Source organism: Schistocerca cancellata, chromosome 3 (assembly GCF_023864275.1).
Source record: "Schistocerca cancellata isolate TAMUIC-IGC-003103 chromosome 3, iqSchCanc2.1, whole genome shotgun sequence".
NCBI lineage: Eukaryota > Metazoa > Arthropoda > Insecta > Orthoptera > Acrididae > Schistocerca > Schistocerca cancellata.
In genome coordinates this window covers 242,544,370-242,558,422 of record NC_064628.1, presented here as the reverse complement: position 1 = coordinate 242,558,422, position 14,053 = coordinate 242,544,370, and the positions used below count along the sequence as shown (strand labels likewise).

The 14,053-nt window shown below is 43.3% G+C and overlaps 1 protein-coding gene across 2 annotated transcripts in view; it reads right to left on the bottom strand.

Moving 5' to 3' along the window:
- LOC126174876 (ATP-dependent translocase ABCB1-like) overlaps positions 1-14,053 on the bottom strand; it is a 208,510-nt gene that overhangs the window by 69,642 nt on the left and 124,815 nt on the right. For both annotated transcript variants that reach the window (XM_049921289.1, XM_049921288.1), the window contains exons 11-12: positions 9,806-10,009; positions 1,276-1,446 (exon numbers count right to left, since the gene is read on the bottom strand). In XM_049921289.1, coding sequence (XP_049777246.1) covers positions 1,276-1,446; positions 9,806-10,009 — 375 coding nt within the window. The remainder of the gene's footprint in view (positions 1-1,275; positions 1,447-9,805; positions 10,010-14,053) is intronic.

Here is a 14,053-nt window from a genome sequence, read left to right as displayed (position 1 = left end):
TTCGCACCATTTCAGAGGAAGATTGTACGCACTTTTGCCAGCCGCAGTGGCCAAGCGGTTCTAGGCGCTTCAGTCCGGAACCGCGTGACCGCTACGGTTGCAGGTTCGAATCCTCCATAGGGCATGGATGTGTGCGATGTCGTTAGGTTAGTTAGTTTTAAGTAGTTCTAAGTTCTAGGGGACTGATGACCTCAGATGTTAAGTCCCATAGTGCTCAGAAACATTTGAACATTTTCGTACGCACTTCGGAGCCAAATTTCAAACCTGCATGGCGGTGGGAGACAAGGGGTTTCGACATATGGTACTGTTCTGTTGCGCAATGTATAAAATGTAGTAATTAATGCGCACTTACGAATACATAGTTTTTGCAAATGGTAGTAGGGGAAGGCGCTGGAAGGGGTACTTACCAACTGTAGATACCAGCGGAGAGCATTGATTCTAGCGGTTTTTTGGAGTAAGCAGTGTTCAGTGGTGGGACTAGTGGTCGGATTGATTTTTCAGGGAGTTGAGAGTGAGGTTTGAGCGTGAAAGATCTCATTCTCGAGATACCGCATTGTCAGCTTTCAACAGGACTACGAGTAGTGGCTGTTAGCAGCCTAAGGGTTTCTTCAAAATTATTGCAACCAGTCGCCTTTTGTTTTGCTGCGGACAATCAATAAATATTTACTATGTGATGATGAATTGCTAGGCGGTTCGAAACCGGTAATGGGATTATGAAAATCTAAGAACAAAGCAAAAGGCGGCTACTTGCAGTAATTTCAAGAAACCTTTATTCATCACAGACACAGTGATACGCATCAATAATGAATAAAAGTTTTGTTAGTAGTCAGGACAGCTAGCTCTGTCACTGTCTTTCACTGCTGCTGTAACCGGGATGTATCTAACATAGGGTTTGAACTATAAAACGTCAGTGTGAGATACATCACCAATTGTCAACGACAAGCGGGAGGTTCGAGTCCCGGTCCGGCACAAATTCTCGTTGTCTTAATTCGATTATACAGCAGATAGTTGCCCCTATTCACAAATGCGAATACATTTCATGTATTCCATAAACGCTGCAGTCGACACAGTGCTTGTTACTTCGGACATATATGCGTGTCCGAAGGAACTGTGCGCCGTATTTCTGAACAACAAAGGCACTTCAATATCGTATAGAGCCAGGAGTGGTTTCGTAAAGAACCAACAATTGGAACGTTCAGTAAAATGACTGAAACTAGAATTACGTAAACAATGGCAGCAAAAAGAGGTACATCTGTATCGTGACCTTGGACTGACCTTGTCCAGCGCGGCCTGCACCTTGGCCTCGCTGCTGGTGTCCAGAGCAGAGGTGGCCTCGTCCAGCAGCAGGATCTTGGGGCGGCGCACCAGCGCCCTGGCGATGGCGATGCGCTGCTTCTGGCCGCCCGACAGCTGGGCCCCGCGTTGGCCAACCATTGTGTCGTAGCGCTGTGTACAGCGAAGAAAGGGGAAAGATTAGAGTTTAACATCCCATCGACAGCCTTGACGGAACGCAAGTCGGATTGTTTCAAGGTTGGGGAAGGAAATCAGCCGTGCCCTTTCGAAGGAAGCATCCCGGAATTTTCCTGGAGTGAGTTAGGAAAAATCACGTACAATCTAAATCTGGAAGGCTGGACGCGCATTTGAACCGTCATTCTTCCGAATGCCAGTACACTGCACCTGCCCGCTCGGTTCCGTTGGACTAGTAACTGCGTTGGACAAGAATGGGGAAGAAAATCGGCAGTTGCCACTTTGAGGTAAAGATCCAGGTCTTTTTATCCTGATGGTCCCTAACTTGACACCCGTGTCTTGGCCCTGAGCAGTAATAGACAGCATGCCCCTATTGCGTCCAGGAGCTAACGTAGGTGACCACTTCTTCTCCGTGCACCGTCTATGACATCCACGGAATATTCCTGTGAACTACTTACCATATCCATGGGTATTATCAAAATGGATGTACCCTACATAAGCATGTATGTCCCACTTCTCCCCCTAAACCACTGGACCGATTTCAACCTGATACACATACCCGTTACTGCCTGGAAAGAATAGTTGTTGGAGGAAGAACCACCTACCTAATATTGGGATGAGGATGGAACTGGTACAGAAGTGTAGCCGACGACGTGCGAACACCCAGATTTCATTCATCCATTACTTGAGAATTAGAGCACTCAGTGGCTTATAACAAACACTATACGTTATTTCAAACCTTTACGAAACATTCTCTCTCTGACAACTCCCACAAATAAAGGAAAAAAGTTTATTGCTTTGTACATTTTTGTTGTTCAAGCAGTAAAACATCCGCATCAGGCATGACATTTTAATTTTTTACTACTAGCGGTATTCACAATACATTTTGCTGACAGTATTCATATATATCACTGAATATACCTGCAAAAACTGTACGACACATTGTTCAGGAGATATTGAGTCTTAAAGATTGAGCTGTGAGAAAATGAAACTACAGGTCGAAATTCGTTAGAGATACAGTTGTGATTTGTGTGATATATGTAAAAATATACGAAATAAAAGCACTCCGCCAAAAACATGTGGAAAATGTTGCTCCCAAACCCCTGTATTGATATCAACGGGACGTAGTGCACCTACTACATACTACCTGGAAAGAAATACGCGGTGGGTAAGAACAACCAGTCTGCTGTTGGGGTGAGAGTGATAATTTGGTGATGCAGAGAAAAGGTGGCGGAGCAGGAGATGGTCAGAGATGGGGAAAGAAGGAGAAGGACACACACAGGGGGATGAGGAGGCGGACAGATAGAAGGGTAGGAGGAAACGGATAGAGAAAAGGAAAAGGATAAGATGGACAAAGTGTGAGGGGAGGAGAAGACGGCCAGAGAAAGTGGGGAGTAGAGAGAAGATGGACAGAGGGGGAAGGAGGTGATGGAGTAACAGAAGGTTGGAATAAATACATATCATGGCAGTGCAGGGTACTCAGCTAGTAAAACAATAAAATTAAAGTATGAAATTGACACACTAATGAAGGTATGTCACAGAGAAACACGCAGTCATGCCCATTGTCAAATTACCATTGTGTACGTAATGTCTGGTGAAACTTCTATCATGTGTGTTATGTTTCACAGATTTAAGATTTTCGGGTCCTGTTTAACAGGCCTTTAAAGCCTAACGTACAATCAAAACATTACAATAAACCAATTTACAGGAAGTGTTTACGAATAATTTTAGTGCAGCATACTCATGGAGAACCATATATTGTTCACATCCTATAAGGGCGTCTTTGACTGTCTAGTGTATGTGCGTGTCATCCACTTAATTACCATTTAAAATACATGATTCAAAAGTATTAGCTTTCTTCTGTAGACCTTTGACTTAAAACGTCTTAAAATACCACACATCTGACAATGAATCCAAAAACGTGTAGTGTGCCACTTCTATGATTTGTATATATATGACTTTTGCATATAAAAGTTGGCATTGGAACCTGCAAAGCGTTAAGTACGCCACGTACAGAGCTACTGACATGCGCTGTCTGGGTGAAGATTGGAGGCAACAGCCTTAGGTTGCCTGTGGTAGGTGACTCTCCTGCGCGTCCTGTATACGCGTAGCGTAGCGTGAAGCTCTCAGCCTGCAAGATCCGGGCAATCACAGAGGGTGGGTTTATTGGCAGTTGGGAGCTGCAATGTTAGGAGAGTAATGGGGCCCCTTAGGGAAGAAATGGAAGAAAGCCAGTGTGGACTCCGGGTGCATACCGAGTGGAGTCACTCCAAACGTGGAAAGGATCTTTCTGGATGCAATGAAGAGCACAGGTTGCCGCCAGCTGTAGGTGGTGGCAAACGTCGGTACCAACGATGTATGTAGAAATTCTCCCTGGTTTCGATCGGCTAACAGAAGTGGTAAAGGCAGCCAGTCTTGCTTGTGGGATGAAAGCAAACCTCACCATTTGCGCCGGCCGAAGTGGCCGTGCGGTTAAAGGCGCTGCAGTCTGGAACCGCAAGACCGCTACGGTCGCAGGTTCGAATCCTGCCTCGGGCATGGATGTTTGTGATGTCCTTAGGTTAGTTAGGTTTAACTAGTTCTAAGTTCTAGGGGACTAATGACCTCAGCAGTTGAGTCCCATAGTGCTCAGAGCCATTTGAACCATTTTTTTCACCATTTGCAGCATAGTCGACGGGACTGGTTGCGGACCTTTGGTACAGAGACGAGTGGAGGGTCTGAATCAGAGGCTCAGGCTGTTCTGCGACCGTGTAGGCTGCAGTCCTCGACTTGGACCATAGGGTGGTTGGGTTTCGGGTTCTGCTGAGTAGGTCAGAAGACCACCCAAGAGGCGGTTACACGGGTAGCAGAGGGCCGTGTGGAGCCGACTGGGTGGTTTTTTAGGTTAGAGGGTCTCGGGGAAATACAAAAAAGGTCTTCAGTCTAAAAGAGTGCAGGTCGAACGTAGGAAGAACGTAGGGACAGGAATCATGGGTGTAACAGTTTTAAATTGTCGTAGCTGTGTTGGGAAAGTACCAGAGCTTCAAGCTATAATAGAAAGCACTGATGCTGAAACCGTTGTAGGCACTGAAAGGTGGGTAAAGCTGGAGATAAGTTCTGTCGAAATTATAGCGAAGAACCTAACTGTGTTCCGAAAGGATGGGTTAAACACAGTGGGCGTGTTTGTTGCTCTTGGAAGTAGTTTATCTTGTAGCGAAATTGAAGCAGATAGTTCCTGTGTGTTACTAAGGGCAGAGCTTATTCTTGGCAACCGAAATAAAATAATAATCGGATCGTTTAACCGACCTTAAATTTCAAATGATACAGTTGTTGATTGGTTCAAAGAACTTGAGTTTAATTTCAAAAACGCAGTTGTGTCATACCATTATAGTTGGTGGTGACTTTAATTTACCCTCGATATGTTAGCAAATATACATGTTTAAATCCGGAGCAACGCTTAGAACATCACCTGAAATTGTGCTTGGTGCAGTCTCTTAAAATTATTTCGAGAAGTTGGCCACGTGAATAGTCAAAGGTTGTGAAAGCATATTTAACCTCTTAGCAACAAGTAATCCTGAGCTAATAACGAGTATCAAAACGGATGAAGGGATTAGTGATCATAGGGTTGTCGTAATCACCAAATCCTCCAATAGTAAACGAAAAATTTATCTTTCAGAAAAGCAGATAAAAATTCACTAAATGCCTTCCTCAGAGACAATCTCCACTTCTTCCAAGTTGATAATGTAAGTGTACGAGGCTTGAAGTCAAATAAATAGTATCGACAGCAACTGAGACATTTATACCAAATAAATTAACAAACGACGTAGTCGATCCCCCATGGTACACAAAACGCGTCAGTAACACTGTTGCAGAAACAACGAAAAAAGCATGCCAAATTGAAACGAACGCAAAATCTTCAAGATTGGCGATCTTTAACAGAAGCTCCAAATTTATCGCGGACGTCAATGCGACATGCTTATAATAGTTACCACAACAAAACTCTGCCCCGAAAACTGGCCGAAAATCCAAAGAGATTGTAGTCGTATGTAAACTATGCAAGAGGCAAGACGCAGTCAATGCATTCTCTTCGCTATAGCAATGGAAATACTATCGACGAGAGAGCTACGAAAGCAGAGCTACTCAACGCAGCCTTTCGAAGTTCCTTCGCCAAAGAAGACGAAATAAATATTCCAGAATTCGAATCGAGAACAGCTGCAAACATGAGAAACTTGGAAGGAGATATCCTCGGAGTAGAGAAGCAACTTAAATCACTTAATAAAGACAAGTCTTCTGGTTCAGACTATACACCATTTAGGTTCCTTTCAGAGTATGTTGATGCAATAGCTCCTTACTTAAGAAGCGTATACAACCGCTCGCTCGACGAAAGATCCATACCCAATGACTTGAAAGTTGCACAGGTCACACCCACATTCAAAGAAGGTAGTAGGAGTAATGAACTAAATTACGGGCCCATATAATTAGCCTCGATATGCAGTAGGATTTTGGAACATATATTGAGTTCGTACATTATGAATTACCTGGAAGAGAACGGTCTATTGACACACGGTCAACATCGATTTAGAAAATATCGTTCTTGTGAAACACAACTAGCTCTTTACACACACGAAGTGTTGAGTGCTACTGACTTCAAATTGATTCCGTATTTCTAGAGTTCCAAACGGCTTTTAACACTGTACCACACAAACGGCTTGTAGTGAAATCAAATATAGGAAGTTATTAGAAACATCGCACCGTACTAACACGGCACGCACGATAGGTGTAATCCTCTGTGTCCTAAAATAAATAAAATAAAAAATGTTACTAAGATCTAAATCCAGGACGCGTATCGGCTATTGTAGATTCGAACCATTGTCCCCTGCATTGCGGATTCTGGGTTTGTCGATTGTTGAAAGAAAAAAAAAAGGAAATACAGGGTTCGGAGGTTCATTCGGAGATAAAATGGCAGGAACATTGGGGCTTATTATGCACAAAACCACAAAGGTTCAAAGGTCTGTGAATTCCTAAGGGACCCAATAGCTGAGGTCATCGATCCATAGACTTTCAAACTGTTTAAACTAACTTAAATTAAGTTACTCTAAGAAAAGCACACACACACACACACACACACACGCGCGCGCGCGCGCGCGCGCGCGCGTACACACGCACGCCCGGGGGAGGACTCGAACCTCCGGCAGGAGAAGCCTCGCTCCGTGGCCTCTAACCGCGCGGCGCACACAACCAGAACCACAGGCAGTATCTCCTATAGCGTTCCTATCTTACTGCTTTCAATAGCAAGGGTCGCAACCCGGGCCTTTTTAGTTCGACAGATTTCTGCTTTCTCTTTAATTCTGTGATTTACATTTTTTACTAGATAGCAAATAAGAATAATTGTCTGATATCATAGCTGGGCCGGCGATACAACCGACTACCATACGGACGACCGAAATACGACTGTGAATTTGTTTTTGTGCTTATGAAGCTCACGCAGACATCGAAAGATATTAATAAATTGGCTGCATGGCGAAGTTGCTATATGTCGTTCAAAAAAGAGCTAGAAATGAGTGTAGTTAGCCACATAAGGAAAACCGAGAAAATACATGAAGGACAAACAAAGTCTTAACGACATTAACGACCGAAAGAGTTGTGCGTTTACCATCTGTCCGTGCAATATTGTCGAGAATAGAGTGGACTTTAGTTCGCAGATCAGAGTCGTGTCCGAAGAGTTGTGAGTAGAGTTTTAGCTTAGCTAAACCCTCCGAAATGACAGTGTTGTTAAACTCGCAGAGCCCGCAGCGTTCAGCAGTTCAGCTGACAACCCAGTGGGCGCCAACTCCGTAGCTGAGGCGCCATGGTAACACGAGCTGCAGCTCCGGTCAGCAGAGTCCGGCCTACGCACAGCGCGGGAATCAGCTGACTGCAGAGGTCTGAGCGGACGACCGTCGTCGCCTCAGCAGAGAGTAGCAGACAGCATCACTTTTTGCCTCCTTTCAATGGCGCACTGGAAGTATCCCCGCGTAGACTTACAGATGAAACGAAACAACTCGAATGAGTTATTAACGGGATCCATTCCACATTCATTCTGAGAGGGATTACAGGTTCTCCCTAGAAAAAGCGAAAGTTACGCTATGTGTAATTAAGGAACTTGTGAACAGCAATTTTAGAAGCTGCGTTTCTACACAGTCGAACCATCGGAAATAAAGTATCTACCACTAGGGAATACTTCGTAACTGAAGGAACCGCATGTGTCTGTTTTACGATAGCTTCGATATAAAAGGCTGCATAAAGGATTTAAAGGAATCCTAGATTTAAGGTCTCTCCTACAGTGTGTTTATTAGAGAGAAATTGAAAGCTGTGTTGGAGAAGGATGGAGTACAAAATCGACTGTGGCGTTTTAGGAGGAATCATTCACACTTTCACCAGAACAGATTAAAGAAAACTGTGGAAAAAGAAAACGGTTCAACGAATATGGCCTTTGCTTTGTAATCACGTTTTGTAAATACTTGTACAGTAACGCGATCATTATCTCAGCAATCGAGTGTATCTGAGTTAGTGGCTAACTTCTTATCTACTCTATACTGCAGTCGGTCATGCAGTGAGCTAAAAAGTCAAGAAACAAATCAAAAGCTTAAATAGAATATTTTTACTTCATTAACTGTAAGAAAAAGAGCTGTAGTAAATACTAAAGACTGATTTCTGAAATGACATAACAGCTGCACTACTTTAAATGCGATCGTTTTAACTTACGTATACACATGAAGGCGACGACTGTCAATTAATTACACAAATAACTACAAACAGTCACTACGTGTGTCGGAGAGCTATGTCTCTATCATCAAATGACAAGACAAAGACAAATAGTACATACGGCTATTAGTGTGCAATCTGTGACACCGTCTGGCAGCAAAGAGAAAAAAACTTTTTTACCACATGATTCAATAGGGATGCTTCCAATGGATACCCAAAAAGCAATAGAAATATAAATACGACTAGACTTGTGCTAGAAAGGTAACAATTCAGCGGAAGTCATATCTGGGCCTCCCCAAGGAAGTGTTATGCTCTCTCAGCTGTTCTTACTGTAATTTATATAAACTGTCACTGTGAACAGTCTCCGAAGCACTTAAATGTGAATTAAGGAGTTATCAAGTAGATGTAGTTGTAGATATTTGGGGATAACTATTCAGTACAAAGGAAGAGTACTACTGTTATATGAGTGTACATAATTTCGTGTGGCTCAGTGACTTCACCTACATACACATTGATACTCTGCAAATCACAGTTAAATGCCTGGCAGAGGGTTAAACGAGCCACCTTCACAATTGTCTATTATTCCAATCTCGTATAGAGCGTGGAAAGAACGAACATCTATATCTTACTGTGCGAGCTCTGAGTTCCCTTATTTTATCATGGTGATCGTTTCTTCGTATTAAGGTCGGCGTCAACAAAATATTTTCGCATTCGGAGGAGATAGCTGGTAATTGGAATTTCGTGAGAAGATTCCGCCACAACGAAAGACGCCTTTGTTTTAATGACGTCCACGCGAAATCCGGTATCATTTCAATGAGACTCTATCCCCTATTTCGCGATAATAGTAAAAGTGCTGCCCTTGTTTGAACTTTGTCGATATACTCTGTCAATCCTATCTCTTAAGGATACCACAACACACAGCAGTATTCTAAAAGAGCACGAACAAGCGTAGTGTAGTCAGTCTCTTTAGTACATCTGTTAAATTTTATAAGTGTCCGTCCAATAAAACGCAGTCTTTGGTTAGCCTTCCTCACAACATTTTCTGTGTGTACTTTCCAGTGTAAGTTCTTCGTAATTGTAAATTAAATGTGTTTAGTTGCATTTACGGCCCTTAGATTTGACTGATTTATCGTGTAACCGAAGTTTAGGGGATTCCTTTTAGCACTCGTGTGGATGACCTCATGTTTCTCGTTATTTAGGGTCAATTGTCAATTATCGCACCGTACAGATATCTTTTCTAAATCGTTTTGCAATTTGTTTTGATCTTATGATCTGACCCAGAGGAAATCTCTCAACTGGACGCCACTTTGGCGACTTTCGAGCCCCTAACCCACACCAGTTATCCAACTGTGAAAGGTGATCCACAGTTGAATGTCGAATCCGAATCACGTTTCGTTCCCCTGTTGAGAGGCAAAATTTTAGATTAAGGGTGGCGTAATTTTCGTGGTCCGACCGGGAGACAATCACGCAGCCTCTAGGATTCCAGGCATGCTCTTTACCACTAGACTACCACGCCCACCAGTTATATGAGTAATTACATCAATCATAAAATACTGCAGTACAAACGTGTCAATTTTTATATTTTGTGGCACAGGATGAGAATTGTTAATCTCACCTGCGGCAACTTGGAGATGAAGTCATGAGCGTTAGCCATCTTGGCGGCCTCCTCGATGTCCTCCATGGTGCACGTATCCCGCCCGTAGCGGATGTTCTCCGCAATGGTGGTCTGGAAAAGCACCGGCTCCTGGCCCACCACGCCGATCTGCGAGCGCAGCCAGCCCACGTTCAGATTGCGGATATCATGGCCGTCCAGCTCCACCTACAAACATTGGGTAGCCAAGGCCAGAAGGCTCTACGTTAAATGGTAAATTAGTATGCTAAGGGTATGAACATACATTCTGATACAAAGAAAAAGACGCGCCATGAAAGAATTATCTAAATGGGATAGAAATCGGCATGTGTGATGCATATCTACAGAAAAAAGACGATTACAATTTCAGAACAGTTGGATAATCTATTCAAGAGAAAGAGCTTCACAAAATAAGCAAGTCAATAACGCGTTTCACCTCTGTCCAACATGCAAGCCGTCAGCAATATTGCTTGCCATCAGGGACAACAAAACGTAGCGTAGAATATCGTCGGCGGATTGCTATGCTGTAAGAGTGCCACGGATGACTACCAAAGGGGTCCTACTTTGAAAGGAAACGGCACCCCAGGGCATCACTCCTGGTTGTTGAGCCGTATGGCGGGCGACAATCAGCCTGGTACCCCACCGCTGTCTGCTGGGCCATCTTCAGACACGACTTGGCTAGTCATCGGAGTTCAGTTGGAGGCGAGCCTCATCACTGAAAACAGTTCCACTCAATGAGATTCCAGCCCGAAGAGGTGTCTGGAAACTCCTCGGACAGTGGTGGGATACCGATTTGACTATCGCCCGCCATATGTTCCGAGAATCTGAGGTGATGTTCTGAGTGCCATTTCTTTTCATAGCAGGACCCCTTTGGTTGTCATCCGCCACTCCCTTATAGCACAGCGGCACGTCGATGATATTCTACGCCCCGGTTTGTTCCCTTCACGGTAAGTCATCTTGGGCTTACGTTTCAACAACATAACCCTCCCACACAGGGCAAGAGTTTCATCCACTTCTCTCCATGTTGGCCAAACCATGTCGTGGTCCGCAAGGTCGCTGGATCTAAATTCAAATTGTTCAGATGGCCCTGAGCACTATGAGACTTAACATCTGAGGTCATCAGTCCCCTAGAACTTAGAACTACGTAAACCTAACTAACCTAAGAACATCATACACATCCATGCCCTAGGCAGGATTCGATCCTGCGACCATAGCGGTCAGCCACAGCGGCCGGCTTTGCTGGATCTCTCCCCAATTGAGAACGTCTGGAGCATTATGGGTAGCACCCTCCAACCACGTCGGGATTTTAACGATAACGCGGCAATTAGACAGAACTTGGCACAATATTATCCATCAGGAGGACATTCATTAACTCTATTAATCAACGCCTAGCCGAATAACTACTTGCGTAAGGGGCAGACGCGGTCCAAAGTCTTATTGACTTGCACAGTTTATGAAGCGCTGTCTCTTGAATAAATCATCCAGTTTTTCCGATACTGCAATCATTTCTTTGTCCTTACGTGTACATCACATCTACCGATTTCAGTCCCATTTGAATAACTACTGCATAATGAGTCGTTTTTCTCGTTTTCTCTCTAAGCGTATAATTTACAAAAAGTTCTAATCTGAACTAACATATCAGTGACATTATTTAATTGCTACTACATGAAATGCATGTAACATAGTATACAGAGAATGGCATAATATAACACATCAGGAGCAGGTTGTAATATTAAATGATAACAATTACAAAATGGTGGCACCAAAGTTTAGATGTTCGGATTGAGTGTCTAAGTAAAAGCGTGTGATGAAATATCCAAGCCCTGTGTGAAACACGGTGCAAACTCGTCAACATCAAAGATCTCCAGGTTTACGCAATATAAAATTTGAACGAGAGCGAATGGTCGAATACTATTTTCCGTGCCGTGAAATATCAGGCGATATAGAGGGTAACGCTACTCCACTACCGAGTGTGTGGAATATGTCGTGCGCAGAGAGCTGTGATAGTCGTAAACTTGGTAGTGGACCATTAAGATGTGATGTCAGCTGGCAGTGACAAAGGCGTAGCACGCCATCTCTGTCGTAGACTTTGACCTTTTCGACAGGTGAGCCATTATCTGGCCCAACAGTTTTTCGTCGTCTTCTTATACTTTTGTAGGGTGTCCATAAAAGAATGTCCTAGTTATAAATTTTAACAGTGTCAACTGTCACAGTCGTAGGGTGTTGGTTCGAGGTCATAGTTAAATAATAGCTCAGACAGTTTTAGATAAGTGTATGCGCGAGTTCAGCTTTGTGGTTGCCCTCGTTGCAGAGCCATATACGCCACAAATGCAAAACGGTGACTCCTGATCATAAAGTATTTTAAGTGTTTTGTTGGGGTTGATTTGGGGGAAGAGACCAAACAGCGAGAGCATCTGTCTCATCGGATTACGGAAGGATGGGGAAGGAAGTCGGCCGTGCCCTGTCAAAGAAACCAACTATAACGCGTTTAATGTGCTTGCCCCTGCTAAAAATGGAAACTTGTTTGGTCATGAAGATTAAAACTGTGGCAGATTAAAATTGTGTGCCCGACCTAGACTCGAACTCGGGACCTTTGCCTTTCGCGGGCAAGTGCTCTACCATCTGAGCTACCGAAACACGACTCACGGCCGGTCCTCACAGCTTTACTTCTGCCAGTATCTCGTCTCCTACCTTCCAAACTTTACGGAAGTTCTCCTGCGAAACTTGCAGAACTAGCACTCCTGAAAGAAAGGATACCGCGGAGACACGGCTTAGCCACAGCCTGGGGGATGTTTCCAGAATGATCACTCTGCAGCGGAGTGTGCGCTGATATGAAACTTCCTGGCGCTGCAGAGTGAAAATCTCATTCTTGTTTGGTCATATTTGATTGAATGAATGCTCATTATATGCACATAACGTAATCTTTTCAAATAGCTGTGCTGTGGATTCAAACTGTCACCGTCTCCTGTTTCCTGAAATATGTTTCTCTTTGTTCAAAACACTGAACTGAGAACGTGGTTTTCGGATTACTTGTCGTGAATTTAAATATTGTAGCTGTTGCTTTGTGTACGCTTGTGAGATTGTAAATCACTTACTTATATTCACTAACTATATTACCGGTTATCAATTTACTCCTTTCGGAATTATTTCTGTATGTACCTCTTCATTCTTTTCTTATTACTGTAGAGTATTGTGCCCCGTTGCACAGCCACCATCTTGTTGTATATTGTGGTTTCATCTTATGACATTTGAATACTTTCGCACATCGGGGAATCGGGTATTGTCTTGCAGCGACAAGACAGTGTAATAACCAGTTTTTCGTTGCATGCTATCAGGTTTCACGAGCGGCTAATACAGGTCGACCAGCGTTGGTCCGCCTATTGTCCTTTAAATATCGTACGGAGAAATCTCGCACATGTTTACAACTGACGAAATGCTGTGTGTACGCTAAGATCTTATGATGCTGAAAGCGAAATGCGTCATAAAAAGTAACTAAACAAGGTAATTTTGGCGACCAAGCCAAGAGTAATTTATTACTGCCAAACATGGTCGGAAATTCCCAAAAGGGAATGTCTAATCTAATGAAATACTTATATATTCATTGAGATGGTTTAATTATTCTTTGCATTTATTGTCACTGATTAGAAAACTGAGGGGGCATCCTCTACTGTACACGTTATGAGCAGATAGCGAACACTTGTTCAATTCGGGACTATTGCATTTACGAATCAGTGCTCTGTAATATTCAAATTAGCTCTGCAAGCCCATTTGTTATTTACGCGGGAGTGTGAATCTCTCTCTCTCTCTCTCTCTCTCTCTCTCTCTCTGTGTGTGTGTGTGTGTGTGTGTGTGTGTGCGTATAGCGTTTTAGCGTTTGCAAATTGTTTTCTAGGGCAAAAGAACTACATTTTTTGCACAGCTTGGTGATTACCCGGCTTAACTACTGTCACTTATGGAAGTAGGCACTGCTTTTTATTACAACACAGATATTTCAAATTAGTTTAAAGATGATATGTATAGCAAGGAAAGGAAATTAAGAAACGCTGAGTTTACACATACATATGTTCCGTTGCTGTTACACTGACTGTCTTTATAAAACATGAATTAAAAAAAAAAACCTTCACACAACGACACCAATCAAGTGAAATTATCAATTTAAAACAGCACTGATTTCATGGAGCAAGGTGATTGTGCTAAACATCGGAACTGTCACCTGACAATGGATAGAATTCG